At 45.6% G+C, this 27,707-nt stretch overlaps 3 protein-coding genes and 1 long non-coding RNA gene across 5 annotated transcripts in view; 3 read left to right on the top strand and 1 right to left on the bottom strand.

Moving 5' to 3' along the window:
• Positions 1-27,707, top strand: part of SHPK (sedoheptulokinase) — a 938,822-nt gene that overhangs the window by 482,177 nt on the left and 428,938 nt on the right. The gene's annotated exons all lie outside the window — the stretch shown is intronic.
• On the top strand, positions 45-14,596 carry TADA2A (transcriptional adaptor 2A). Of its 2 annotated transcripts, XM_042442371.1 has the most exons (17): positions 45-205; positions 2,292-2,386; positions 3,079-3,185; positions 3,623-3,682; positions 5,162-5,253; positions 5,380-5,537; positions 5,710-5,798; positions 6,076-6,148; positions 6,350-6,413; positions 7,812-7,855; positions 8,666-8,776; positions 10,400-10,546; positions 10,893-10,964; positions 11,268-11,400; positions 11,844-11,887; positions 13,433-13,506; positions 14,185-14,596. In XM_042442371.1, exons 2-17 carry the CDS (start codon positions 2,362-2,364, stop codon positions 14,368-14,370), a joined length of 1,479 nt encoding a protein of 492 aa, XP_042298305.1. In that variant the 5' UTR covers positions 45-205; positions 2,292-2,361; the 3' UTR covers positions 14,371-14,596. The 2 variants fall into 2 exon arrangements, with proteins under 2 accessions (XP_042298305.1, XP_042298306.1); XM_042442372.1 differs by lacking the exon at positions 10,400-10,546.
• Positions 5,531-25,141, bottom strand: LOC121916867. The gene is made up of 6 exons (XR_006100925.1): positions 23,588-25,141; positions 19,785-20,025; positions 16,483-16,555; positions 11,249-11,486; positions 8,551-8,667; positions 5,531-6,991 (listed from the first exon to the last, which is right to left on the bottom strand). It is a non-coding gene; the product is annotated as an uncharacterized LOC121916867 (long non-coding RNA).
• DUSP14 (dual specificity phosphatase 14) lies at positions 19,446-26,644 on the top strand. Its single transcript, XM_042442388.1, has 2 exons — positions 19,446-19,629; positions 25,232-26,644. Exon 2 carries the CDS (start codon positions 25,340-25,342, stop codon positions 25,934-25,936), a length of 597 nt encoding a protein of 198 aa, XP_042298322.1. The 5' UTR covers positions 19,446-19,629; positions 25,232-25,339; the 3' UTR covers positions 25,937-26,644.

Here is a 27,707-nt window from a genome sequence, read left to right as displayed (position 1 = left end):
ACAAGGCGCGCTGCCGCGCAGTCTCTACGCTAGAAAACCCTCCGCACACGCTTCGGCATAGAGCGCGAGACCGCAGGCGGGGCAGCGGCGGAAAGGCACTAAAAAGGAAAAAAGGGAGGGGCTGTTCTCCCGGCAAAAAAAAAGGGACCGGCAAAAAGTAGGCCACGCGCAAGAAAGCTCCGATTGGCTTTAAAGGAGGGAAAAGGTAAGGTTAAAAAAAAAAAGGGAGAGGAGAGATGGCGGAGGGACCAAGACAAAGAGGAGGAAAGGAGACACGATGAAGTTCCAAAGCAAAAAAAAAGTGTGGGAGGGGGAGGGAGAGAGGAGGAGGAGCCAGGATTGGTGACGCTGGTGGACTTCTCGCTGATTGGATAAAACGTGAATGGGGCGGGGCATTGGTCGCGCGGGTAGGCGGGGCTGTGACGTAAAAGAATGACGGTTGGAAGGGAGAGGAATAGGAGCTAGGAGTGATTTGATGAGTGTGCGCAGGCGCACATGCATTCTGGGCGGAGGGTGGGTGGAGTTGGAGGCCCGCGCGAGTACGCGCTTGATAACGTGTCCGCCTCGCTCATTGGATAAAGCGTGAAGGGGCGGGGCTTTGGGTGGGCGGGGCTATGACGTAGAGGGCTGAGGGAAAGAAAATGATGGTTGATGATGATGAAGAAATAGGGAAGGGGAGGGAAGAGGAAAGAAAGGTGCTTTTGCCTCACTCTGAGGCAATTCCCCCCCCCTTTTTTTTCTGTTTGCTTTTGGCATTATTATTATCCTTTTATTTTTAAATAAAATGTTTATTCTGTCACCAGTTTTTGTGGAGGCCTCTTTAATATCAAGTGAATTTTGACACACACACACACCTGGATAAGAAAACCTTTTAAAAACACAAAGGGATATAAGAAAATGTCTGATACAGGCCTAAAATCCAAAACAGACTGCAGAAATAATCCACTTTGAGACCGCTTTAACTGCTAGGGAATCATGGGAAATGTAGTTTATTGTGGCACCACAGAGCTCTCTCTGACAGAATGCTCAATGTCTCACAAAACTACAAATCCCAGGATCCCCTGGCATTGCACCAGGGCAGTTAAAGTGGTATCAAAGCGGGTTATTTCTGTGGTGTTTTGTGGCACCTACATTATAGTTAATACAGCCTGACGCCTCTTTAATGACTGCTGAAATAAAGCAGTTTGACACCACTTTTAACAGCCAGGGCTCAGTACTATGGAATTCTGGGAACAGCATTATCAGATAAAGCATCAAAAGGTCCAAAACACACTGCAGAAATAACCCAGTTTGAGACCGCTTTAAAGCGGTCTCAAACTGTTTGTTTTATTGACTGCATTTTTAGATAACATCTTGTGTTTTGTATTGTTGGTTTTGCGTTTTGTTGTAATCCCGCCTTGATCTGAAGGGAGAGGCGGAAAATATAAATAAATAAAATGTATTATTATTATTATTATTTCTGCAGTGCGTTTTGGACCGATATGAAAGCATACCACAACAGAGCTGTCAACAAACTTCCAGTTCAAGATACAAACAACTGAGAGACTAAAAAAAGAAGGGGATGATAAATCCCATATAATTCCAAAAATCACCAGACACTAGAACCTACATATGGCAAATACGTTAACCATATATAGGTCAACGCAACACAATACAAAATGTGCAAGGTTGCTTCCGTTTTTATACATCGTGCAACTAATAGACAAGTTTTCATACTAGCGATTTCCCTAGAAATGTTGGCTGGAATCATGTTGGGGACGTGCATCTTCGTAACGGGATTTAGGTCTCTAGGAATTAGGATTAGGCCTTGTAGGGCCTTTGAGATTAAAAGAAAGAAGTCGGCAGCAAATGCATCTGCGGGAGTAGACTTTAATCTAGGAAACTTCATAAAGCCAACTTCTTTCTTTCGGTTAGTCTCAAAGGTGCTACAAGATCTGTCTGCACATTGTTTGCGTCCTGTTATGCAGCTTCACAACGCACTAATAGAGAAGGGTAAAGTTGCATAACGTACGCCATGATGGAGGATTCTGGCCTTACGTATATGCAATATCTGCCCTTCCTGTTAAATATCACCAAAGCCCTCTCATATGTGTGTGTGTGTGTGTGTGTGTGTATTAAAATACATATCACACATAATATATATGTATGTATAATCCTATATCCTTTTTCTTCCTTACAAAGACTTGTAACTTCAGCTGCAGGAATCTTTCCTTCTAACTACAAGCTGTCATTTCAAATAACATTTACGATTCTTTCCAATATCTTTCAAGATCCTCTATGTCTTTTTTCAGGTTCAGTTACTCCAAAAGGCTTCATCTTCCAAGCCTTTCGTTGCTCCTTGGAGGAAAACCCGAGGAGACCATGGACCACCTCGCCTCCTTCAGCAGTAAGTGGTTTTTAAATGAAACAATCCTGAATTTAGCATCCCACAACTGAGAAAGGACTGGGGCTGATGGGAATCGCAGTCCATCAGTATTTAAATGGCCACATATTTCCAACCCCTTGGTTCAGAGCAACAGTACTCAAGATGGGGTAAAGGAGGTCCAAGTTCGATTCTTGGCCACTTGGATGACCAGAAATACACCGCTAGGTTTAGTCTCAGTAACAGAGACGGTTCCCATCTGCATCAGTGATTCTCAAACTTTGGTCCTCCAGATGTTTTGGACTCCATCTCCCAGAATTCCTGACTACTGGCTAAGCTGGCTGGGGCTTCTGGGAGTTGAAGTCAAGTTTTTGGAAAGCACTGATCCACGTGCAAAAAAAGAAGATCTAGACACAGCAGTACGTTATGTGTTTGAATATTATCCTTTGTACTGTGAAACCATGGATGGATGGATGGATGGATAGATAGATAGATAGATAGACAGACAGACAGATAGATATTGAAAGCACCTCCAAATGCATTTATCTGTATTAGAAAACCGTTCTGTTTACCTTCTGGAGCACTAGGCACAAATATATGTGATAACTAGAGTATTAAGGTATTATGTTAGAATGGGACCCCAAAGGAGACATAGATATTTGATAGTCTACTATATATAAACTTATTTTTCCTCCCCACACCTTTTGCCTTCGCAGACGACCCTTTCGACAAGCCGCCGTGCCGAGGCTGTTCTTCGTACCTTGCGGAGCCCTACATAAAATGCGCAGAGTGCGGACCGCCTCCGTTCTTTCTGTGTTTGCAGGTAAAGCGGGTATCTGTACAAATAGGAAAAGTAAAAACCACGCATGAGGATGGTGTTCACGAAGCATGTAAACCAAGCATCCAAATAACCAGAAGCACAAGGTTCCCATGAAGTTGCCCCAAACCCTTGTTAGGTTGCCCCACCAAGAATGAACAGGATCCTGTTCTATCTTCTAGAAGGGGTTTCTTGGTCGACGGGAACCGAAAATCGAAGTCGACTGAATGTGTTCCCTCTTAAAGAGTTTTATTACACAACAACAATAAAAGGAGATTGTATCCCAATATATTTGGGATACAAGCCCAAGAAAGGAGGTGGGATTTTGCACCCTCCGTTCTTTTCTCTTTACTCAGTTAGTACAAAACCTGCGATTCCTCAAATCTCAATACAGCAAAGAAGGCGAAGGAGAGTAAATTGTGGTCAAATTCCTTGTTTTGCAGTGTTTCACAAGAGGATTTGAATACAAGAAGCACCAGAGCGATCACACCTATGAAATAATGGTAAGCGCACAGTTTTCGGTTCTCTTTCCAGGCTGTTGTCATTGATCTCTAAAAGATGCACACCTTGTTAGAAAACTTTGGCCTGTTCCAGACTGCCAAAATAAAGCTGCTTCAGGTCTCTTTGGAGGTATGCTGTTTAAATGACGCATGGGTCCTAAGAGTCAGGAGGTCGCGCCAAAGCCACACTCCATTCCTAAGCACTGGAGGGCAGCTTTTGGTGCAGCTTCCAGATTCTTAGGATGCATGCATCATTTAAACAGCATACCTCCAAAGAGACCCAAAGCAGCTTTATTTTGGCAGTCTGTAACAGGCCATAGACACTCCTTTGTACAACAGTCATGTCATTATCCTTGTACACAAGACTTAACCAGAAATCATGCTTGTCGTACGGGACAATTGCATTTCCCAACCCCAGATATCAGAGATCCGGCTTGTGTCCTCTGGAGGGAGTCCTTGAGTTGTAAAACATTATTGTTTGGGATTTCTCCTGCTCCGTGGAGAAAGAGGAACGGCTTTGCACAGCAGCCGCCTTCGGCTGAATTCAACATTAACTATATGTGCATTAAGAGCGCTTCTTACAGTTAGATTCTCATACTAAACATAGCAATTTTAGCCATACAGATTGGCCACTGTTTAAAAAAGCAAATGGATTTGATTGTTTGATATCCCTATCGACTATTACACAGATCTACTAAATCTGGTTTTGCAAAAGGTACGGCGCATAGTACAGGGGCGAGCCGATTTCAGGCTTCTCCGCTTGGCAGTGGCTGGGATCCTCTAACACATCATCCCCTAGCCTTTAGGGCCTAGTTTTGTGTGGGTTTTTCATGCTCTGTGGCCACGTTCTGGAAGAGTTTGTTCCTGACGTTTCACCATAGTCTGTGGCTGGCATTTTCAGAGAATGCTGGCGTAAACTATGATATACCCAACTCTCTTCCATGCCAGGATTCTCTGAAGAGGCCAAAGCCACAGATGCTGGCGAAACGTTAGGGATAAACTCTTCTAGAATATGGCCACAGAGCCCAAAAACCCCACAGAAAACTATGGATGCCGGCCATGAAAGCCTTCGACTATCTCCTTGGGTCTAAGTAAAGACTAACCGTATGTTAGTTAGACTGTAGAAGGCAGAAGCGAAGAGATTAAAACGTTGTTCTCTCCATTGTGTTTCCAGAAGAGTGACAGAGAGTGTCGAAGTTTGGAAATCACTCTATAACTTGCAACCCATTACTTCTCAGGGTTAAGGAAAGAGTAAAAATGTTATACTCTGACAAAGAGGAAGAACAGTACTTTTCGATGTAAGAAACCATGGTTGGAATCATCTATCATGGCATACATTACATACCTTTACGTGTACTTAGCTGCTAAGCACATATATATGTAGCAAAGGTGCTAAGGAGCCCTGTTTGTGAATTGCAAAGCTGAGTTATCGGGGCACCGGTAATACAACCTACTGCCGTCCAATGCTTTCCTTCCGCTCAGACCTCCAACTTCCCCGTCCTTGATCCGACTTGGACGGCTCAAGAAGAAATGGCCCTCCTAGAAGCCGTGATGGACTGTGGCTTCGGAAACTGGTGAGAAGATGTGGCTGAGGAGCTGCTGGAATTGGTTTGGAGAGATGTCGGATTTCATGGAGTAACACTGTCCCTCTTTGAATCAGACCGTTGTATAACCTTTACCATTTCCTCTCCCTCTTGTAGGCAAGATGTCGCCAACCAGATGAGCACCAGGACGAAAGAGGAGTGTGAAAAGCATTACATGAAACACTTCATCAACAACCCCCTTTTTGCCTCCTCATTGCTGAACCTGAAGCAGGCGGAAGAGAACCACCATGCCGACACGGCCATTCCCTTTTACTGTAAGTGTCCATCCCAAGGTAGGATCCAGGACATCTCATTCTCTCGTTTTGGGTCTAACAAAGGGGCCTTCAAAGGGATGCGCTCAAGTAAAGGAATGAAGGGCAAAATCTGCAGGGCATGCGCTCTTCACAAGCCTTTGACACCCCAAATATGTGTTGCATTTCCCCCCAGCTTCTGAAGATCCTCCACGACCGACCTTTGATTCCTTGCTCTCCAGGGATATGGCTGGATACATGCCAGCCAGGGCAGACTTCATTGAGGTAGGAATAGTAGTAATAATAATGATGATAATGATAATAATAATAATAATATTTATTTATATCCCGCCTCTCTGTGCAACACAAGAGTCTCTCTGGGATCACTATTGCTTTTTCTACTGGAATGAAATAGGATGGATAGGGTTTTTTAACATGTTTTGGACGATGGCGACGATTAGGATGGATGGATGGATAGGGTTTTTTGCTTCATTTTGTGTCTTCTTGACCATCACAAGCCCTCCTCTTCCCTTCCCTGTTTTTGAACATCTAATTTCCACAGGAGTTTGACAATTACGCCGAATGGGATTTAAGGGATATAGATTTTGTGGAGGACGACTCAGACCTTTTACACGGTGAGTTCGAATTTGTCGTCGTCAAAAACAATGTCTGTTTCCCCTCGACGCGTTACTAAGTTGGGGTTGTTTTGCATGCTGCAGTGAGAACCGGCTGCTGTTGTTGTTGTTGTTGTGGGGATTTGTGAGATACCTTTGGCGTCAATTCCCTAATGTGAGGGGTTTATCCCTTTGGTCTCTGTTCTTCCCAAACTTTCGCAGCTTTGAAGATCGCAGTTGTAGACATCTATCATTCTAGGCTGAAGGAAAGGCAACGGAGGAAAAGGTGAGTCCCAAACTCTTTCTCTTCCAAACTGAGTGTGCCTTGTTGAACTGTAAGGTTTTTGTGAAACAGCCATTTCCGAGGATGAAACCTGATGTAAATGAGGGCAGTTGTGTTGGTTATTCGTGAGTCTGTTCCGTTTATGTATAAAGGGAGGTCAGATGGAGTCAGATTTTAACAGTGAAGGTTAAAATGCAACAGATTGCAGGGAACTAAAATGGAAGAGGTGGGACTGAGCAGCAATTTGAATGGCTGCTTTATCAGACAACATTGGCGCTTGGCGCACAGACAAACACAACAAGCCAACAAAGTACCTGATTTGTACAGTGAAGTGTACAGATGTGTGACTCACAGCTATTCAGTTCCGATAGTCAGCCCACATAATGTCAATAGCTATGATGGAGTATCTCTGCAAAAACCAGGAGCTACGATGGTGTCGCTCTCCAAAAATCCAAAAAGGAGGAGATGTGTTGTGTAACCAAGTCATTTGCACCACATTGCATAAAGATTAGAGTGGTCTTGTGCTGCCTTTTGCTATTTCAATCAGGTTTGCTATCTGCATGATGTTCCAAACTCCTTATCTGTCAAGAAAATGACGGAGCACTTCAGCCTTTCCAATGATGCATGATGTGCTGACAAACATGAATGTGCAATTAGTTCTTTGAGGGATACTCATTTGCATTATAAAAAAGATAATATTTATAAAGGAATTGTTTGTGATGTGTAATGCTACTGATCTTCCAAAATGATTTTCCAAAAATGAGGTAGGAAAGTAGGAATCTTGACACTCGCTGGTTTTTCAAACTGGGTGCCTCTAGATCTGTTGGACTACATCTCCCATCAAGACCACCAGCCATAATATGATGAGAGATTTGAGTCTGGCACATTTGAGGGGTACCAGATTACGGGAAACATTTTGTTATGTGAAAAAGGAAACGGTTGGACTATAAAATCCATCCTTGGTGCACTAGTTTTTCCATTTAATTTGGATATTTTACATGGCTGTGAGTCTTCTTTGGTATCTGAAGTTTACAGTAACGTATATAGTGCTACTCTGCTTGCCCAGTCTACAGTGGGGCCTCCGCATACGCAGACTTTTTATAAGCGGCTTTGAGCGTATGCGCTCAAGCCGCTGGGCGGAAGGGGCGGAGCGTCCCATTCAGTTGAATGGGCGCGTGCGCCCGTTGCACCCCACGCAGCTCCGCGCCACCGCGCACGAGCCCCACTGTTTACAATAGGGCTCAAGCATAGGCGGAAATCGCCATACGCGGCGGGATCCGGAACGGATCCCCCGCGTATGGCGAGGTTCCACTGTATAAGGAAGGCATTTTGCAGCTTTCCTGCTTTTCTGCTTATGGGATACTTGTAGAGCTAATTTGGGATCTATCATTTGAATTGCAGGATTGTAAGAGACCATGGACTGATCAATCTCCGAAAATTCCAGAGTGAGTAACTCGGCATTTAATAAAATATTATAATTCCAGAGTGAGTAACTGCCACGCTGCCCAGCGAAAGCTACTCTGAAACAGTGCTGCTCGATCCATAACGAACGTTCGCTATCATTTGCACTATCATTTGCCCCTTGCGAAATGATCCCTAGGGCAACCTGAAGCAATGCTCGCTTAAATGCTAATGGTCTGAGTATGTTTTAAACTGCAACAGTACTGGTTTCAGGTAGGCACTGAACCCGAACAATGACCTGAAGACTGGGGGTCCCTAGACATAGGTCTGGGAACCCCCTGATCAAGCCATTTTTAAAAAAGCTGTATACTAAGTTGGAAATGACTTGGAGACACGCAACAATACATTGCACAGTATTGTGGTACTGAAGCAAAGATTCACTATCTACATACCCCCTTCAACTTGTTAGTCTAGTCTTATCAGTACTAACTGGCCTAGTCCTATCACAAACCTCATCTGAGAATAAAATCTGAGTTTGTAGACCTTCTAGCCCTAGTATCCAAGTGCTGAAAAGGTGTAACCCCTGAGTCCATGCAACAAGTCCCATGGGTATCGCAGGTGCTCTATTGCTGCAGAGCTTTTGTGTCAATTCGACAACAGATTATTTTGCAGTGAATCCACATAAAGGATATAGTCAGGAATTGTTCATAGTGGGGGATTTCGACAGCGTCTGTCTGACCTTAGTATGTTGCGAGGGAGCATCCGGCAGGATGTGAAACCATTGCGCGCGCATGTCGTCATCTTGAATCCTTGTTCTCTAGCCATCCAAGAATGCAGCTTTCTGTGTCTTGCAGTCCTAGAGAGAAGATACCCAAAAGAGGTTCAAGATCTCTATGAGACAATGAGGCACTTTGCAAGGATACTGGGACCGACGGAGCATGACAAATTCATAGAAAGTCACGCATGTAAGCATCTTCTGGCCTTTGACGTTTTGGGGGGAGATAAACATGCCAGCCATGGGGAAAAGTATACATCACCTCTCAATGGAAGCTCTAGGAAAGGACACCACTAGGCTACCTTGCCACCAGTTGCTGCCTTGTCTGTGGCAAAGAATACAAGACAGAAAATGATTGCGCCTTTTGTTAACAAACCCATTACCTGGCATTTTTTAAGCACTTCATGTATTAAATACCGACCGGTTTGTTATAGCTTTAGTTAGAAAAGCAGAAATTATGTATACATAGACATACACACATTCTAGTTATAGATTGGTCTATGGCAGTGGTTCCCAACCTTCCTAATGCTGTGACCCTTTAATACAGTTCCTCATGTTGTGGTGACCCAAATCCATGAAATTATTTTTGTTGCTACTTCATAACTGTAGTTAAATAGGTGTTTTCCAAGGGTCTTAGGCGACCCCCATGACCCCCCAAAGGGGTCCTGACCCACAGGTTGGGAACCACTGGTCTATGGAATCAAAGGCCTATTGGAAGCTTTTTATTCTCAGCCGCATCTTTAAAATAATCCAACAGCGGGGCCTTGACCATTTTCTTTTAGGACAACCTAAAAGTTGCATCGTTCTTGTCTGTAGAGAACAGACATAAAGAAGAAGAGCTAATCCAAGCTTTTCATTTTGCCCATTCAATAGCATTGTGCGATTCGTGAGCCTGCCTATCCAATTCAAAGAGATGGATTTATCGTTTCAATGGTATCAGATAGCTTTAGTAGGAATACCACAAGTCTTCATTTCCTGAAGCAAAAATGACACATTCACCGTTTTGGATCTGTGTCCCTAAGCAAAATGAACAGGTTTTAAACACCATTGTTACAGGGACAAAGGCAAAGAGTAACAACGCCTGATGCAAGATGTTGCGGATTAACTCAGGTGTACAGAGTGCAGAAGTTGCACCATATTTAAACACAGTTGTTAACAGGTTCTTTGCTGTGAGTAACAAACGTGATTAAGTGCAAATAAACCTCCTGGCCTTTTAACTGGAGGAACAGCACATAAGGACTATAGGATACAAACCGATGTACAACATACTTCAGAGAACCCTGTCCTTGTGGAAATAGGCGTCTATGGCCTGTTACAGACTGCCAAAATAAAGCTGCTTCGGGTCTCTTTGGAGGTATGCTATTTAAATGACGCATGGGTCCTAAGAGTCCGGAGGTTGCGCCAAAGCCACACTCCATTCCTAAGCACTGGAGGGCAGCTTTTGGTGCAGCTTCCGGATTCTTAGGACCCATGCATCATTTAAGTAGCATACCTCCAAAGAGACCCGAAGCAGCTTTATTTTGGCAGTCTGGAACAGGCCTATGGATGCTTAATCTTTAGTGCGCCAAATATTAATTTTAGACTGCCCCGGGGAGGACTTATGGAAAAATTTCAGTTCAAGGAACGTCACCGATTTTTATGGGGATCCCAATAAAGGTTGAGTCACGTTCTGGAGATGCCACAGATATGTCCCTCTGGATGTGGCTTTGTCTTCTGCCTCATTCTTCCGTCGTCTAATTACCTAATTTGCATAATTAACCAACTTTGATTGACCCGTCCGCATTCCAAGAGCTGAAGTTGTCATTCCGCTCAGATTCTGCTTTCGGTTTGATGAGATTCCCAGTCCACTATCAACAACATCAAAGCCGTTTCCGTGTTTCATTCCAGCTGGATTCGCGGCAAAGGGAGTGGCAGTTTCTGCATAGCTCTGGATTTAATAATCTCCACGTTTCCTTCTTAGGTACATATGGGAGGTTTTTAGTTAGCTCAAGTCATGGGGCAAGCGCATCATTCATGCATCTATAAACATGACCTTCTATAATATGACTTTAATGCCCCTCTCCTTCCCTGCCCCACCACCATGTCCTATGTGGAAAATAGATGCTAACAATTCATCTTCAAAACTATTTCTATGACGCTTTCAAGTGTTCAAAATGCTTCGGAACATTTATGCATGTATACCTCGGTTAATGAAATCGATGTGTTCCTGAGAAGGGGTTTTAATAGGAAACCTTTGCTTAAGCTGTAACTCGCTTTGGAAGAGAAATAATAACAACCTTTCTTCATTATTCCAATGACAAAAACAGTGGAGTTTGAGCTGCGGAGAGAAATCAAAAGGCTACAGGAATACAGGACAGCCGGCATCACCAACTTCTGCAGTGAGTATGCGCAGGAAAGATAGGATCAAGGGTGCGCTGGGGTGCGGGATACTTTAGAGAAGCCATCTCCAACCAAATTGAGTCCAATAAGCCCCAGCAGGGATTGCCCTCCTGTCCCCCAGTTTTAACATTAACATGCTTAAAAGATCATCCTGCAACCAGTATTAACCACAGCTTTGGAAAGTGGCTGCAGAGTAGCGCTCCCAGAATCCCCCATGCTGGCTGTGGTTGTACATATACTAAAGTCTAGGAGTAAAAGCGACTTGCCAAGCGCTGGCACTGACCTGCGTTTTGTTGCCCCAGGCGCGAGAGCGTACGACCGGCTCAAGAAAACGCGCGAGGAGGAGCGGCTGAAGCGCACCATGCTCTCCGAAGTCCTGCTGTACATCCAGGACAGCAACGCCTGCCAGCAGTGGCTCAGCCGACAAGCCGATCTGTACGTCCGCAGTAACCCTGGGGTTGGTTCTTGCTTTCCAGTAAGGCCTGAGTCAACCTGACATGCCTTGACACTCTCTCATGAACCTAGAATAAAAGCATTTTCTTTTGAGGACTGCATAATGTGTGACAAAAACAAAGAACATGTGAATTTGCAATGGAGAAAAAACCCAAACCAGGGCTAAGGTAGTTTCAGTGAAGGTTTGTGAAAGAAGGGAAGCATTTGACACCTTTATAGAATAGACAAGACAGGTATTGCTGTTTAACTTTCCAGGTGTAAATGATCATAGAGGGGAGTACATTAGTATAAATAATATATATATTGAACCATTAGCAGCAAGGAACGAAGCTAGTTGTGATCAGCCCTTCGCATGGAGATATTGACTCAACCCTTTCCCATGCTGCCTGTAATATAATCCATATGTGTCTTTATTTCATTTGCAGTGATTCTGGTCTGAGTCCCTCCATGCCAGTTTCGTCCAATTCAGGTAAATGTTTCTCAGAGTCCAGCTGCTGTTACAGGCTTTGCACATGCCAGCTGTCACTTTTAATGCGCTTAGAAGTGAGAAAACTAAACAGTTAATGCTTTGGTCACTTTTCCCTGACTTACAATAAAGGTCTTGGACCTAAATCCATTTGTTTGTCCCAAGTGGAGTGGATCCACTGAATTGTGTTTGCGGCACTGAAGTGTTGGTTCAGCGGCCCTACTCTAGTCGGAGCTAAAAGTTGGATGTATGATGTGTTATTTACTATCATCAGCTTTGATTTACAATGGCCTTATGAAACCTCCGTCAACTGCCAGGCTCAGGTCTTGCAAAAGCGGGGCAGGCATGGCTTCCTTGACTGAATCAACCCACTTTTTAGTGCAGTCTTCCCCGTTTCCTAGTGCCTTCCACCCTAAAGAGCATTGGTGCCTTTTCCAGTGAGTTAAACCACCCGCCTCAGAGGAAGGCAATGGGCAAACCGTGCCAAGAAAACCCCATGATAGGTTCACCTTAGGATCGCCACAAGTCAGAAGTGACTTGAAGGCACACAATGACAACAGCAACACTTGTCAAATAGAACACTCTTAGCTGTCTTTAGGAAACCAACACAGTCCCAAAATATAACCTCTGATATAGCAATAGCAGCTTCATTTATAAACCATTTCATACCACATAAGCAACTGTAAGCTAACTGTAAGATATCCCTGGGCCTGAAGTGAGGAATGCATCAAACTCATTAGTGAATAATGTTGTGTAGTTGCTCTCTCCAAGATGGAAGTGGAAGGGAATGTGGCTGAACATGGATGTGCTTTAAAACAACAACGACACTTCTCTCTGACAGTTCATTGCTTCACCGGGCTGTTTTCCCGTTACTCAGCTGCACATTTCCAATGACTACCTCCCAGGGCCTGAATGAAGTGTGACTAACGCAGCACATTTCTGCTCTCTGATGTGTAACTTGTTGAATGCTGCAAGCCTCGGTGGAAAGGTGACGTTGAGAAGAATGTCAGGCATACTTAGTTTTGGATGCACAGCACACGCCCCAGTTCACCCATAACCCAGCATTCAAAGCTGGATGCGCTGGGTTCAAATCCCCACTTAGGCCAAGGATTTCCTGAGCAGATTCCTCTTTGCCAGCTTCCGGCTGCATTCCTTGGCATATCTGCCAGGAATTACATACCAGGCGGCTTGGCGGTGCTGACTTCCTAATAGATATGACTAAATACCGTTGAGCTCCACGGGGCTTAACTACTGAGTAAACATGTTGATTTGGATTTGGAGCCTGCTTGGCCCCAAAGGCCGAGTAGCTTGCAATCCAACACAAAGATACACCGCAGAACCTTTTCAGTATCTCTCTCGAATCAACACACATTACTGCAGATACCATCTATGCCATTTTCATTATTGCACCGCTCCTCCTTTTTAAACTAGTGCAACATGTGCAGGAAGAAGAAAAAGAGCCAATGCTCAGATCGACCTGCAATGATAGATGATGTGATGTCAGTTATTATTGTTACTATTAGTATTACTATTATTGTCTCCCCACAGGCAGGAGAAGCGCCCCACCATTGAACCTCACTGGCCTCCCTGGGACGGAAAAACTCAACGACGAAGAGAAAGAGGTAAATGCAACTCCTTGTAGGAATGGAAGTGGGGTGGACGCATTGCCAGTGCTTTCCAACTCCATCCATGTAGCACTGCCTATAAGGGTTGGTTTCAGGGGTATCTGCAGTCATGGCAGTGGTGCCACGACCATAAATGTGAACGCAACAAAGCCGTAAGCCTCGCTTGCAACATCATAACTGCCTAAGAGGATGCCAACCTTATGCCATTGCTCCACCCTGCGATACTACATCCCTAGCTTGCCAAAGCAGCACCTGGAGACTGTCTCCCAGGCATATATTTAGAGCTAACATGAATACAGTCGGCCCTCCATGTCCACAGATTTTTATCCATGGATTCAAGCATCCGCGGCTTAAAAATACTATTATAAAAAAGTATCAATTTCAAATAGCCAAGCTTGCTTTTGCCATTTTATATAAGGGACACCATTGTATTTAATGGGACTTGAGCATCCACGGATTTTGTTATCCATGGAGGTTCATGGAACCAAACCCTTTGGAGCAAGATTTGGCATTTATTCCGGTGGCAGAACCTGCAGGCTTTCCCATATTTGCAGGAATTTGAAAGGTGCCCCTTTCCAAAAATGCAGTCTGGTGACTTTTTAGGACCCTTAAGAAGTCGGGGAGGGAGAGAACCCATAACGGGGGACGTAAATAAAAGGCCGCTTCCTCTCCTAGTTGTGCCAGGTTGTTCGGCTGGTTCCCGGCGCCTACTTAGAGTACAAGGCGGCTTTGGTCAATGAGTGCCAGAAGCAAGGAGGCCTAAGGCTGGCCCAGGCGCGCGCCCTGATCAAGATCGACGTGAACAAAACCAGAAAGATCTACGACTTCCTCCTCCGAGAAGGATACATCACCAAAGCGTAACGGAGGAACGGTGGCGGTGGCCTTCGGGGACTTCTTGGGCAGAGCCCTTTCGAATCTAAAGACTTGGACTTCCATTTGAAACGGTCGTCTCGGAAAATGGTCCTCGTACCGTTTCCTTTTCTTTATCTTCCCCCCTTCCGAAAAGCGCTCTCCTTTATAATAACGTTGGCATGACAAGAAAGAGAGATGTGGGACGTGTAATCGATTATTAAAACCTGAGTGGGCATTTTGTCTCTGGTGCCTCTTCTAACCTTAAAAGAAGGGAACCGAGGAGGTTTTTTTTGCTTTGGTGCCCCAAGTGGCATGCGTTCAAAACCGCCGCTCTCGAAACACATTTCGCGCTAAGCGTCTATGTGGGAGAAGTGGCAGGAAAAAACGTTTCTCTCCTTTCCATTTGCATTCCCCCCCCCTGTATTAGAACCTGTGTGTTTTGACAGGTTCGGCACGTGCCGGAGGCACTCAAAACGGCGTCACGTGTTCCAGTGACGCCATTCGAAAACGGCACCATTCAAGAGAGACGAGGGAGAGAATGTCAATTTAGAAAAACGTTCGGAGCAGAATACAGCTATTCATCCTCTGGTTCCCAAGTGTCTTTTAAGTTAAGAGCTGAGGACTCAAGGAACGTATTCCTTCCCAGAGAAGCAAGGATGACAAGCACAAAGTTTAAAACAGGTGGGAGGGCAGAAAGGAATATGCCTGTCCTCTAATAGAAGCAGCCAACATTAATCCTGTTTATTCAGGCTTTCGTCTGGCGTGTTGCTTTTGTGTCTGGTCTCTATAAATAACGCCTTGTGATATTTCATACTGCGCTAGTTATTTTTACATATTTGAGTTGCAGCCCAGAAGTACCATGCTAACCGAGCAAACCAAAAAATGCAAGTCGAGAGGAGAGCAAGACATTTGTTTTGTCCCTGTATCAACCAACATTGCAATGCCCAAGATGTGTCATGAAAGGGCAATTCTTGCAGCCGAATTAATTTATGCCAAGGGAGCAAACCTCATTATAACCCTCGCTACCAAGTTACGAGCCCATAGCATATTCCTACAAGGCTGGTTGCCGATGCATAGGAGCTACGGTGGTGTTTTGTGGCACATGAGCTCAAAAGATGTAAATGCGCACATCCACACCTTGTCCAAGTTGCAAAGCACTTCCTTGTGTGGTCATCTGGCGATGAATCTTGTGCAAACAGCCATGTCAGCAGCTCTTTGCAAGCTTGCATCAAACAAAAACAACCCCTGAAGCTTCCATGGCTTTGAGAGAACATTTGGACCCAATTCGTTTAAGATCAGATTGCTTGGAGTTTCTCAAAGCCATGGAATCAGGCACATGATATAATGTGCCACTTTACCTCCATTTTACGCGCCTCAAAAGGCAGCTTTATCAGTGTCCCTACTCCATCCACACATGTTCAAGCCTTGAGAAAGACTGCTGAGGATGTCTAACTTCAGTTTTGCAAAAGGCCATACCCAAATTTACCTTTGGAGACCTTCCGAGTGTCCATCCTACACAGAAGAGCAACATGGAATGAAGACAGACCTCAAGCCTATCTAATGTCCAACACATGTTTCAAAGTTTACTCCAGATCTACCAAATCGTCTCTAATCCATACAGAACAAATATATCGTCCATATAAATGTATGGCGATAGGTGTGAAGGGTGCATCGGACATGAACTTAGATGTGATGGTCAGTTAGGCACGAGCTTTCAACTGGATAAAGAGTCATGATGATGGATCTCAATGAGCCTCGAGTAAAACAACGCATTTCAACAGTCCCTTCCCTGGCCAATATGGGTGGCAAAGGCAAGGGATGATGGTGATGGTGATGATGATGATCATAATGATAATGACGATGTGTCAAACAAGGTGAAATCCTGCGCAGGTGTGTAATTGGTTTCCCATCTCAAGAAACCAAAATGGACTCTTGTCAGCACAGATGGGCAGAACTGGCAATTATTCCTATGCAGCCAGTGCGGTTCCTCCGGGCAAGGTGTGTATTTCACCACAATCTCAGGAAAGAGGCATGTCTGTGAATGGCTCAAGCGCTCAGAGAAGTGTGTGTGGTCATTCAAAACGTGAATATTGCTACTGTACAGAATCCTTTGCAACGCACCTGCTTACTACAGAGCCCCGGTTTGGAAAACTTTCAGCTGCCCCATTAGTAAGTGTTGAGTCTCTCCCGCTTTCTGCAAAAGGAAAAAACAAAAGGGTTGGTCAGGGATCACCCACTGGCACGGATTAACATGATACCTCTTCGCTGCTGTTTCAACTCACAACCGAACTGGTTCGGCAACATGGCACCCTACGTAAGGTTGGCGTCTTTGGTCTGGAGCCAGCGGTTCAGCCAGGGGTGCGTGGCAGCTAACCTGTCAAGCCTGTCCTCCCCAGTTTCCACATCTTCCCTCTGCCTTTGCTTTGATCCTCAGGACAAGGTGGGGTTCACTTTGCAACTCTAATGCTTCGTAGGACTGGTGCAAGTGTCTCAAACCCTTAACTGAGGGATGGCACAGACTGCCTTAAAGTACAAGCAGTTCCCGGTTTGGTGGTTGTTGCATTTATTTGTCGTCCCTCCGATTCTCCTAAAACTGGGACCCAATACATGGGGCCGACTTATAGTCGAGAATATCTGGTAGGGAGATCAGATCCGATATTAGACAGAGAGATCTCTCTTTTCTGGCATGCTTTGGAGGGCGCAATTTTGCACCGGTCCCCAAAGCCTCACATGCGCAGGGGCCTTGTGCGTTCGCATCACATGGAGCACGCTTTGAGCTCACCTGGCCTTCCTGCCAATGGGGACAAGGGGAAAGTAAACTGTTTCAGTTACTAAGACAACCAGGGAGGGAAAGAAAAAGGAAATGCACACTTTGGCGATGCCAGGCACATTCCTGCACACATGTAGAAACATGGGTTGGCAACAAAATGAGTGGGATGCCAATTATAGCACCTCCTGAGGAAGCCGTCCTAGCCAAGGGATGCGCTAGCTGGCTGGGTCACGAGCCCAAATGCCAGTCGCCGGGAATTATTGATCATGCCACAGTCGTCTGCAACAATGCACCCATTGTGCAACAGTCACATACCGATGTGGCTAGATCATTTGTCATCCCTGGAGGTCATGAGGCAGCTAAGAGGCCAAGCGAGTGTGGCAGGATGTCTGGGGTTCAAGGGTCACCTCTTCCCTGACCTCACAAGGATTGCAAAAGTGCCCTGGCATGATTTGGAGAAACTCTTTTGCACCGCTATTGTTTTGTTAAGTCCTTTCGAGGATCGAAAGCACTCTATAAACAAATGCTAAGCATGACGGACACAGCTGGAAGCAGACCTGGAGGCATGTAAAGTATACGCTCCGCCAAGAGTGCGGTGGCAGACCCACAACCAAGTTCAGACACTCAGGGTTGCCATATTGCAAAGTGGAGAGGGCTCCTGTACCTTCTATGGTTGGGTAGAAGAGGGCATTTCAGCATGTAACAAGCAACACCTATTGATATGCCCTCTTCTGCACAAGCATGGAAGGTACAGGAGTTTTCACTCTGGCAATCCTATAAGATGTCTCATTCGGCCACCATAAAAGATGCTGCCAAGTTGCTCTATACTAGATGCCCTTGCTCAAAAAGAAACGTTGGGAAGAGAAATCCTGGCTACTAAATCATAGAATTGGAAGAGACCGCAAGGGCCATCCAGTCGAACCTCATTCTTCTGCCATGCAGGAACTCTCCATCAAAGCATCCCCATTGACAGATGACCATCCAGCCTCTGCTTAAAGACCTCTAAGGAAGGAGACACCACTATAATCTCCAAGGAAGGAGTGTGTTTCTCTGTTGAACAGCCCTTACTCTCAGGAAGGTCCTCCTAATGTTGAACTGGAATCTCTTGTCCTGGAGCTTGCAGCCATTGCTCCATTGGGCCCTGTTCTCTGGAGCAGCAGAAAACAAGCTTGCTCCCTCAATATGGCATTCCTTCAAGTATTTAAACAGGGCTATCATCATATCACCTCTTAACCTTCTCTTCTCCAAGCTAAACATCCCCACTTCCCTGAGTCTTTCCTCATAGGGCTTCATGGTTTCCAGACCCTTCACCATTTTAGTCTCCCTCCTTTGGACACACTCAGGGGCAGATGTCAGTGGCAACTCCAGCGCAAAACCATTTAAGGTTCAAATTGGCACCCAGAGCAGATTCACCGTTCCACAGACTTCAGAGTCTCCCCCAGTCGCTGTTGGGAGAAGGGCCAACATACTTCATGAAGGCCTTTCTTTGAGACAGAAAGAGGTCACGTCTGGTCCTGAATCCAACATGGTCCAGCTCCCTTTATCTTGGCTAGTCTCAAACAAACAACGCCAGTGTTGCCACTGGGCCCTTTGCCCAATGCAAAATAACTGGGTTTGGTTACAGGGAGCCTATAATTCCCGTTTTAACAAGCTTCACTGACAGTGCCCAGAAAGAGAGTCCAAAATCCAGGCATCCGGCCTGATCCACATCAACAAACCTAACTCTTGATGGAGACAGAAACTAACAGCTCTGAGTTGCCCATTCACAGTAAAACCACCTTAAAGTACTACTTTTTGCTCCTGTAGTATCCCAGAGGAGCGTGTTTGGACTAGTTTTGGCCCCATTGAGGGGCTTAAGGGTGGCACTGTAATTGCTGATGACTGCAAACTTCTTCTAATACATGCATTTCTGTTAGAGGTAGCAGATAAAGTCTTGTCGATTCTCCGCCTTTGGAGGTCTTTTAAACCCAAGTTGGACGGGCATCTTTTGGGCGTACTTATGGCCAGGGTTGGGTTAGATGGCCCTTAGAGGTCCTTCCCAGCTCTATGAGAGGCCTTAACAAATGCCATCTCCAAGTACAGAGGGTGAAAATTCAAGAGCTCAGCCTTTTCCTTATTCCATATGCCTCTTAAAAATAAGCCTTAAAAACAAAAAGGCTGGCAAGGAAGCTTTGACTCATCCCTGCTCATTATAGGCAGCTGATGCCTGCCTTCGCCTGTACAGCTGTCTCTTAGTAACCCTGCACAACATTGCACAAAGACGCACACATGCACATGAGGAGGAGGAGGAGGAGCGAAGAGGAGGAGTTGGGAGATCAGCTGTCAGTTGCTAGACTTGCCTTCCCTTCCATACCGCAAGCCACATTCCCCAATGCTCAGTAAGTGCCAAATCCCTTCCGTTCATAAGCCAGGCTGCGACCGACTGCCTCGCCAAAGGTCCTGCTGGGAGCAAACAAGACAGAAGGACCTTTGACTGCTTGAGCATCTCCAAACCAAAGGTAAGAAGAAGCCCACAAAGAACTTGAGAGGATGGGGATGGAGTATGGGGGGCATAGACACTCTGGCAGAACCTGTATCAACATTACAAGAAAGGAGACTCTTGGAAAGAGAGAAAGAGAGAGGATTTTGGAACAAGTGCCAGGGGTGTGCGCACCTGGGATGTGATGATGGGTATCTTGACTAACATTGCCCTTTAAGTCTCGGGGGCGGCCGGTTGTGAGAATGGATGTGCGCAAAGTGGAAACAACTGGCTGCTGGGACAGAAGTAGGGAGGAGAGAGAGATGGAGATACCGGATCGATTTCGCGTTACGGATTCTTCTCCTCCTGTGCCAGACGCGGCATTGTGTGTCACATGCGAGATCCTCCGTGTCCAGCTTTATTGTTGTTATTTACTCTGAAAAGAAAATGAAGGGAAGAAATGGTTGGGTTGAGGGTAGCAAAGAACTGTAGCTGGTTAGGGGAATGCCAGTCGTTTTCTGTTCTGTTTTAAGTGGACGCAAGACTTCGGGGAACGTGCTTCACTTTCCATCATAATCCAAAGATATAGCCGTGTTAGTCTATAGAATCGGTACATAGAGAGATCTTGCAGCACCTTTGAGACTCGCCGAAAGAAAGAAATTGGCAGCAACAGCTTTCCTAGACTTCATTCTATTTCCTCAGATGCAAATATGATGCCTTTCCATCATATTTGTCAAGAGGGTTTTGGTCTATCTATCTATCTATCTATCTATCTATCTATCTATCTATCTATCTATTTTGATGTAGTGGCAGCGGGCAATATTTTATAAAGCCTTCCCCTCTGTGCCCATCTGAAAAGAAAAACCCAGGGGTTTTCTGAGCAAAGAAAGGGGGGTATGGTGGGATTCGCACGCACGCCTCCCATGTTTTCAAACCAGCCTTGCACGCTTTAGGTAGGATAAAGCTTCCCCAGTCCCTTGCCGTGCTGACTTTCACAGCTGCACAGCCTGCGACAAGGTCTGCGTAACAGGGTTAAATAGGATCCTTCGAGGGACTTCGCACACTCCTGCACCTGGGTCCATGGCGCCATTCGGCACCTGTCGCTTCATCTAATAATAATCCAGCTTGCCTTTGGCAGCCATGGACCCTGTGGCTCACTGGGGATCTCTGTCCCCTGCCGTCTGGGAGTAAGTCGAATGTGCAAAGTGGGAACAGCTTCACATGCCGGCCTATCTTTGCCACGGCTATTTACGGCAGGAGAGTGTGCCTTATAAAGCAGGGAATGTCCGGAGCAGAGTCCTGGCTTTTGCAGGCTGGTCAGATGTCACAGAGGTTCAATTGAAAGGATCCAGTCGCAGGGGGAATGGAAGGACTTCTTCCTAAAACCCTGGAAGGCCTGTGCCAGTCTCTCCAATATTTCTTAGATGAAAACAAGGTAGTGAAGCAACTTCATGGTGCAGTCAAGATGGCCAAAGTTATTAAGAAGGAAGAATATACAGAATAGAGACGCTGCAACGATTTGCTTTTGCCTGTGCCTTTTGGAAAGGGCAAGACTGCATTCCCTCCCCAATGAGTTCGTTGAGTGTAAATTCCTTCTGCATTTTGTTTGCAGCAATTGAGGATGAAGGGGGAAAGCAAGAAAGAAGAGGGTTGCTTAGGGTGATCCTGGGAGAGAGGGTTGTGTGTGTGCAAGCACTCACAGCCATGTGCCCATGCCACATTACCAGTTTAGTCCGCCTCATACTTGCAACCGAGAGAAACCCCACAATGAGACCGAGCGGATCCTTGCAAAATCCAAACATCAAAGAGAGGTCACACCTAGCCAAGGGCAAGTAGGGCCAACCAAAATATATTGCAGTGTGTCAAAACATAGAGCGACCGCCGGTGATGCAAGTAAGTGTTATGTATTAAGTACCAGCCACAGGTTGTCATTCAAACACAAACATGCAGAGAGAACCTATCTGCCTACCAGGGAAATGAAGGCAAGAAATAGTAGCTAAAGGGGCTGTTGTCAAATCAAGGTGAAAAGAGGGGATTCTTTCATCTTAGTTTCTTATGGAGAAAGGATAAGGAACCTTTCATCTAGTCCAGTGGTTCTCAACCTTCCTAATGCTGCAACCCTTTAATACAGTTCCTCATGTACACCATAAAATTGCCGTGTCTCGGTTCCTAGGACCATCAGAAATATGTGTTTTCCAATGGTCTTAGGCAACGTTCGACCCCCAAAGAGGTCGCAACCCACAGATTGAGAACCACTGATCTAGTCTATTTGCTTCTAGCTAGAAGGTGGCTGCAGAGCAGAGGGTGAACCCTGGTGCCATATTGACTGGGAGGGAAGGAGACGGTTAAATAGATGCATAGACTCCTCGGAGAGTCTTTGCAACTTGCAAAACAAATGAATCAAACCTTGGAAACTGTAAGAGCTGCAAACGCAAGGCATATTCTAGAAGAGATTCAGTACTCTTGGCTATATTGATTTTCCCTTTGTAGACAGCCTTCAACGTTTGGGCAACGTCTGGCGGAAACCAATCCCTGGCATGTAATTACGCAGAAGATTACGACTAATGTTGTGTTTCGTCAAGAACGCCTTTTCATTTCAGACAGACCTGGTTGTTTGGCACGGAAACCGGAAGCCGTGCGCTTCTGACCTGGAGGCTGAACTCTGAAAAGTGATGATTATGATCATTATTAGCAATACGCTCAAGGAATGGGTTTGCGCTGGGTATGTCAGGCTCCCCAGAGCATTTGGAAGTCCTATGCTCAAACCACTACGTTGCTCTGGGACCCAAGCTCAACCACAAAATCCATTTACGTTTCTTATGCGCCTTATGTCCATGTAGCCTGAAGGTTACACCCTATTTGAAATACCCCCTATATCTCAGCCCCACTGTGGAGTCCAAGGTTTGTAATCTGCTTTCGCCCTCGCTCTTTTTGAGCCCTGTTTGGCTATAAGACTACTATCCCTCCCCCGGAATAATATTTAAGGCCAGGCGCTTCTGTTCAGGAGGGAAATTGGAATGCATTTGCTGTTAGTTCTGCTGCCGAGTGACCGCCTGGATGGGTTTATGAAGCCTGGAGAGGATTATCTACAGAGGAACAGAAGAGCAACTGGAACAGGGCCAGACAGACCTTGGCTTCATGGATAATTTTTCAACCCGTCGTGCCGCTGTTTGCAGCCATGTGTAAAATGCTTTCCAAAAACCATCCGCTGGCGTCCGCCCATCCTGCCGCCTTGCTAAGAAGGGGAAGAGAGAGAGGAATAATGTCTCCTGACAGTGCCATGCATGTGTATGGATGTTGCCTCTTATGGATTTTATAGGGTTTCTTAGGCAAGGAATCTTCAGGTGGTTTTGACAGTTCCTTCCTCTGAAATGCTGCCTAAGGGCCCATAGACAGACCAAAATAAAGCTGCTTTGGATCACTTTGGAGGTATGCTGTTTAAATGATGCATGCATCCCAAGAGTCAAAGTCCACGTTTAGGACTGGCGCATGGCTTTGGCACGGCTTCTGGACTCTTAGGATGCATTTGAACAACATGCTTGCAAAGTGCCCCGAAGCAGCTTTATTTTGGCCTGTCTGTATGGGGCCTACGTTAAGCAGGCCCAGCCCTAGACAGTACTTGGATGAGAGACTGCCAACAAATACCAAGTGCTGTAGGTTAAATGTTTCAGAGGAAGAAACTGCAAAGCCAGACCAAAGGATGCCTTAAGAAAAACCTATGAAATGAATGGGGTTGCTATAAGTCGGCAGCTGACTTAAAAGCACAGGCACACAAGTTGTAGGCCTAAACACCCTAAAGGCACCAGATCCGGGAAGCGAAGAAGGGTCAGTCCTGGTTAGTACATGGATGGGAGAACAGCCAACGCATCTCAGGTGCTGTTGGAGAAACGTCAGAGGAAGGAACCGCAAAAGTATCCCTTGACTAAGAAATGATGAATTTAAAGGGGTTGACATAAGTCAAGAAGCACATACAGGGACACAGAGAGATCTGAACCCACCTCTTTTAAATCACTGACCAACACACTAACAGGTACACCACAATGCCTTTGTCTTATCCCACTTTCCAGAACGGTAGTTTTCAAATCGAGTCCCACAGAACCCCAGGATCCCTTTGAAGAACCATTACCATGTGTAGCAGGTGGGCAAGTCTCTCTGGAAAAGGCACAAAGGGCATCCGACGTTAAAAAAGCAAGTTTTGTTTTTAATTGTAATAAAAATAATAATGGGATAATAGGGTCCTAGTCGTGATGAGAACGAGATGAGATGGAGGACTAGATTTGCGCAACTGTATTGCTTTGGCTGGCATTTAGCAGCAGGGGGGTAATGGCATTAGGGCTGCAGGGTTGCTTTATGTTTTTAATCAGTTTTACCCAAAGTATCCATTTACCATTTCGCTCCAGGAGAATGAGACCATATTCTCCGGCCCTGTATTTCTCTCAAACGCCTCCAACAGAAATATTGGGGTCATGACGCACTATCCATCCATCCATCCATCCATCCATCCATCCATCCATCCTTTTCCTATCCAAGGTGTGCCTTCTTATATGTTTCTGATAGCCCTTCCATTAAGAAAAGTGAGGCCACTGCCTCAAGCATCTCATTTGAGATGTTATTAAAGGGCAAGCAATACTTAAGATTCAACAAAAACGTCGTTGTCTTTGTCGAAGCCGTTCTAGGATGTGTAGTTTGGTGAGATCTTTAGCCTCTCTCCCAAAGAGGGCTCAAATTGCAAACCCCATGGCAGTTAAAGTAGTGTCAAACTACTTCTCCGGACGCAGCCTAAGTCAAGCCGCTTTTGTGACCCTAATTCTTGGTGGATTCCCATCAGAGATGCCAAGAGGGCTTCTCGGCAAGTCAATTCAACTTTTAAATAGGTTCAAGCACCTCCTTTCACTATTTAATGTTTTTAAAACCGGTATTTCCAAACTGTCTGGTCACTCCCAGTTTGTTTCAATCTTCTTTGGGACTTTTGGGAGTTCAAGTTGGCCCTGGACTAGAATTGGCAGAAAGAGAGGCACTCTGTAACGCACCGTTTCATTACAAGTTCTGACGTTATTACAAATTGCCAATATTTGCCATTGCTTTCAAGTCTCAACCTCTCTGCTTCGGAGCCAAGGTATATATTAATGATACGTTCTTCTAAGCTTGGCTCTAAGCATCCCCACAAAGCCACCGAAGAACAAACAGGCTTCAAAAGGGTAGGGAAATATCAAAGGTGCTCCAAAGAGAGCCGGCTCCCAATGCTGGAAAACAGCTGAGCTGTGAATAAATACAGACCTTTAGATGTTAAGAATTAAACGCTGATCGGAGGATCTAGCTTTGTCTCTACTCACCTTCAGCGCGAAACAAATGCCCAAGACAACTCAATCTGCGACCAGATGGTTTGCGCTCTGCGTAGAGTTCATTTACAACAGTTTGCAGTATGTCTGTTTTGGACGGAGACTTTGCAATTCTTGTAATTCTTAAAGCACTTTGCAGACTACTAATAAATTATGATCTATTCGTTGCTAAATGCTTTAACTCTACTTTTCTTCCTAAAGGTAGCCAAAGAAAACTAGGCTATTGCAAACTTTGATGTGCTGTCAGTGTTCCTTTCCATATATATATGGGCCTTCAAGCTAATATGTCTTTTTATTTTGCAGGCAAAGCACCAAAGCGTAGAGTACTCTTCCCCGCCAAGGAGCAAGAGAGAATCTAACCTGGGTTTTGGTGCCTAGTATGGCATCCTAGGAGTGCTCAGCCTCTCGCCCATGACATCCCGAAGACACTACTCTTTGCCCCGAACATTATTGACTCCTCGCTTGTACTCGGACGGGACGATGGGTGGCATTGCTCAAATCACCCCTTTCCTCTACATCAGTAAAGGGAGCGTCGCCGCCAACCGGCAGCTGCTCTTGGCGCGAGGCATCACCTGCATCATCAACGCCACCGTTGAGCTCCCCAACTACAACTTCCCCGAGTTCGAGTACTACAAAGTGCCTGTGGCCGACATGCCCAACGCCCCCATCTCGCTCTACTTCGACAGCGTGGCCGACAAGATCCAAAGCGTGGCCCGCAAGCACGGCGTCACCCTGGTCCACTGCGCGGCCGGCGTGAGCCGCTCGGCCACCCTCTGCATCGCCTACCTGATGAAGTACCAGAACGTCAGCCTGTACGAGGCATACAACTGGGTGAAGTCGAGGCGGCCGGTCATCCACCCCAACGTGGGCTTCTGGCGGCAACTCATCGAGTACGAACGGGAGCTCTTCGGCAAGAACACGGTCAAAATGGTACACACCGGGTACGGCATGATGCCGGATGTTTACTGGAGGGAGAGGAGAACCTTTCTGCCTTACTGGGGGATTTGAAGACCACTACAACAGGAGCAGAAGAAGAAACAAGGACATTCCCAAAACAAAAAGCTCTCACAACCGAGAGCATTACTCATCCTCTCTTATGGTCAGCTTCAGTTCCTTTTGAGACAGTCCACACTACAATAGATTTCATGTCAATGCACTAAACCAGCAACCCCCCTGTATAGGGGAGGCCTTAACCCTACATCCCATGGAAATACCTTAACAACAAGGCCTCCTTTTGCAAAGATGTATAGGGTCTGTTAAAAGATACATTTTTAAAAGACCCATTTCGATGCGACCACTCCATGAAGCCAACATGTTTAAAGACTGTGGAAAACGCACAACCCGAATATCGTTTGGCGATGCGGGTGCCTTTCATTTGGGGTTTTCTCTTTCTTCCTTGTTAACCAGCAGCTTATTGCCAAAAGGTCTCTCTAGAAGAAGAACGGCTGGTCCTTCCCTCCCTTAAACGTTGGAATCAAAGAAAAAATATTGAGTAGCCGATGTCCAAATGCGGAGAAGTAAAAATGTGATTATAATCTTATTTTAAAAACATAGAGAGATTTATCCAGAGAGGTTTCCCAACCTCTGTTCTTTGGTAATGTACAGCTAAGCTTTTGTTGGGGGAGTGTGTATGCCTGTGTTGGGGGGAGATATTCTAACTAGACAATCTGCCACAAATAAAACGATTCGGACAATGAAGACGTCATGCCCCTTTTTCTCCTTCAGCTCGTCCTGACTTCATTTTGCCTCTGTTTCCCTTCCCTGTTATTATTACTGAGCCATCCTTGCGCCCAAGATCAGGTATAGCTAAAATTATATGAACAATACACAGTAAAGGGAAGGTATCATTTCCTAAAACCATAACATAATTAAAAGGTAGTTTTACGTTCTAGAAGAGTTTATTCCTGGCGTTTTGCCGGCATCTGTGGCTTTGGCATCTTCGGAGAATGCATTCTCTGAATGTGCCAGCCACAGATGTAGGCGAAACGTCAGGAATAAACTCTTCCAGAACATAGCCATACAACCCAAAAACCCCACAAAAAAACTATGGATGCCAGCCACAAAAGCCTTCGACTTCAGATAATTAAAACGGGCATCAATTTTCCGGAACAATGGCTAAACCATCCCTTCGTTTTGCGTTGGAAGGGCTTGCAAAGTGGGCGTTCAGTGGGCATTTTCAGATAAGGAATTCCAAGTACAACGTGGCATGACTGAGGTGGTTGAACATCTCTGGGGTAGAGGGAATTAAAGCGACCAAGGCTCAGAAGGAATGTTTCTGTGTTTTAAAATGGAGACTCCATTCGGCTTTGGGTTGTGCAACTGAGGTCAAGAGCCAGACCAAGTTGCCAAGCCACTCCGAAGCTCCTTAGTACTTACCCAGCCTTTTTGCGGCTTTGCCCTTCCTTTGGCCCTGAGGAATGCTGGGAAACCCATAATCCTACCACGACGGACAGCTGCCAGTTGCCAGCGGTACAACAAGCTTGACATTTAAATGCCATGCAACCTGGAACTGACAAGAGAGAGAGATGAATACATATCGAGCTTTTGGATGTCCTTACTATACTACGATTATGGGCATTCTGAACCCAAATGCCATACAAAGCCTTGCCAGATACAGGTTAGGTTTTGGGACCACCAAAGTCTGCCAAGACTTCGTCAGGGTTTCCAATGGAAAGCATCCGTCTCAGGATGCAGTTTGCAGCTGGAACTTGGAAAGCTGGCTGGGAAAGCATTGGCTTCGTACGAGAATTTTACAAATCCAATTAGAACGCACAATTAG

This window comes from Sceloporus undulatus, chromosome 11, assembly GCF_019175285.1.
Source record: "Sceloporus undulatus isolate JIND9_A2432 ecotype Alabama chromosome 11, SceUnd_v1.1, whole genome shotgun sequence".
Taxonomy (NCBI): domain Eukaryota; kingdom Metazoa; phylum Chordata; class Lepidosauria; order Squamata; family Phrynosomatidae; genus Sceloporus; species Sceloporus undulatus.
The sequence above is the reverse complement of the archived record's forward strand: the minus strand, read 5'-3'. Positions and strand labels throughout refer to the sequence as shown.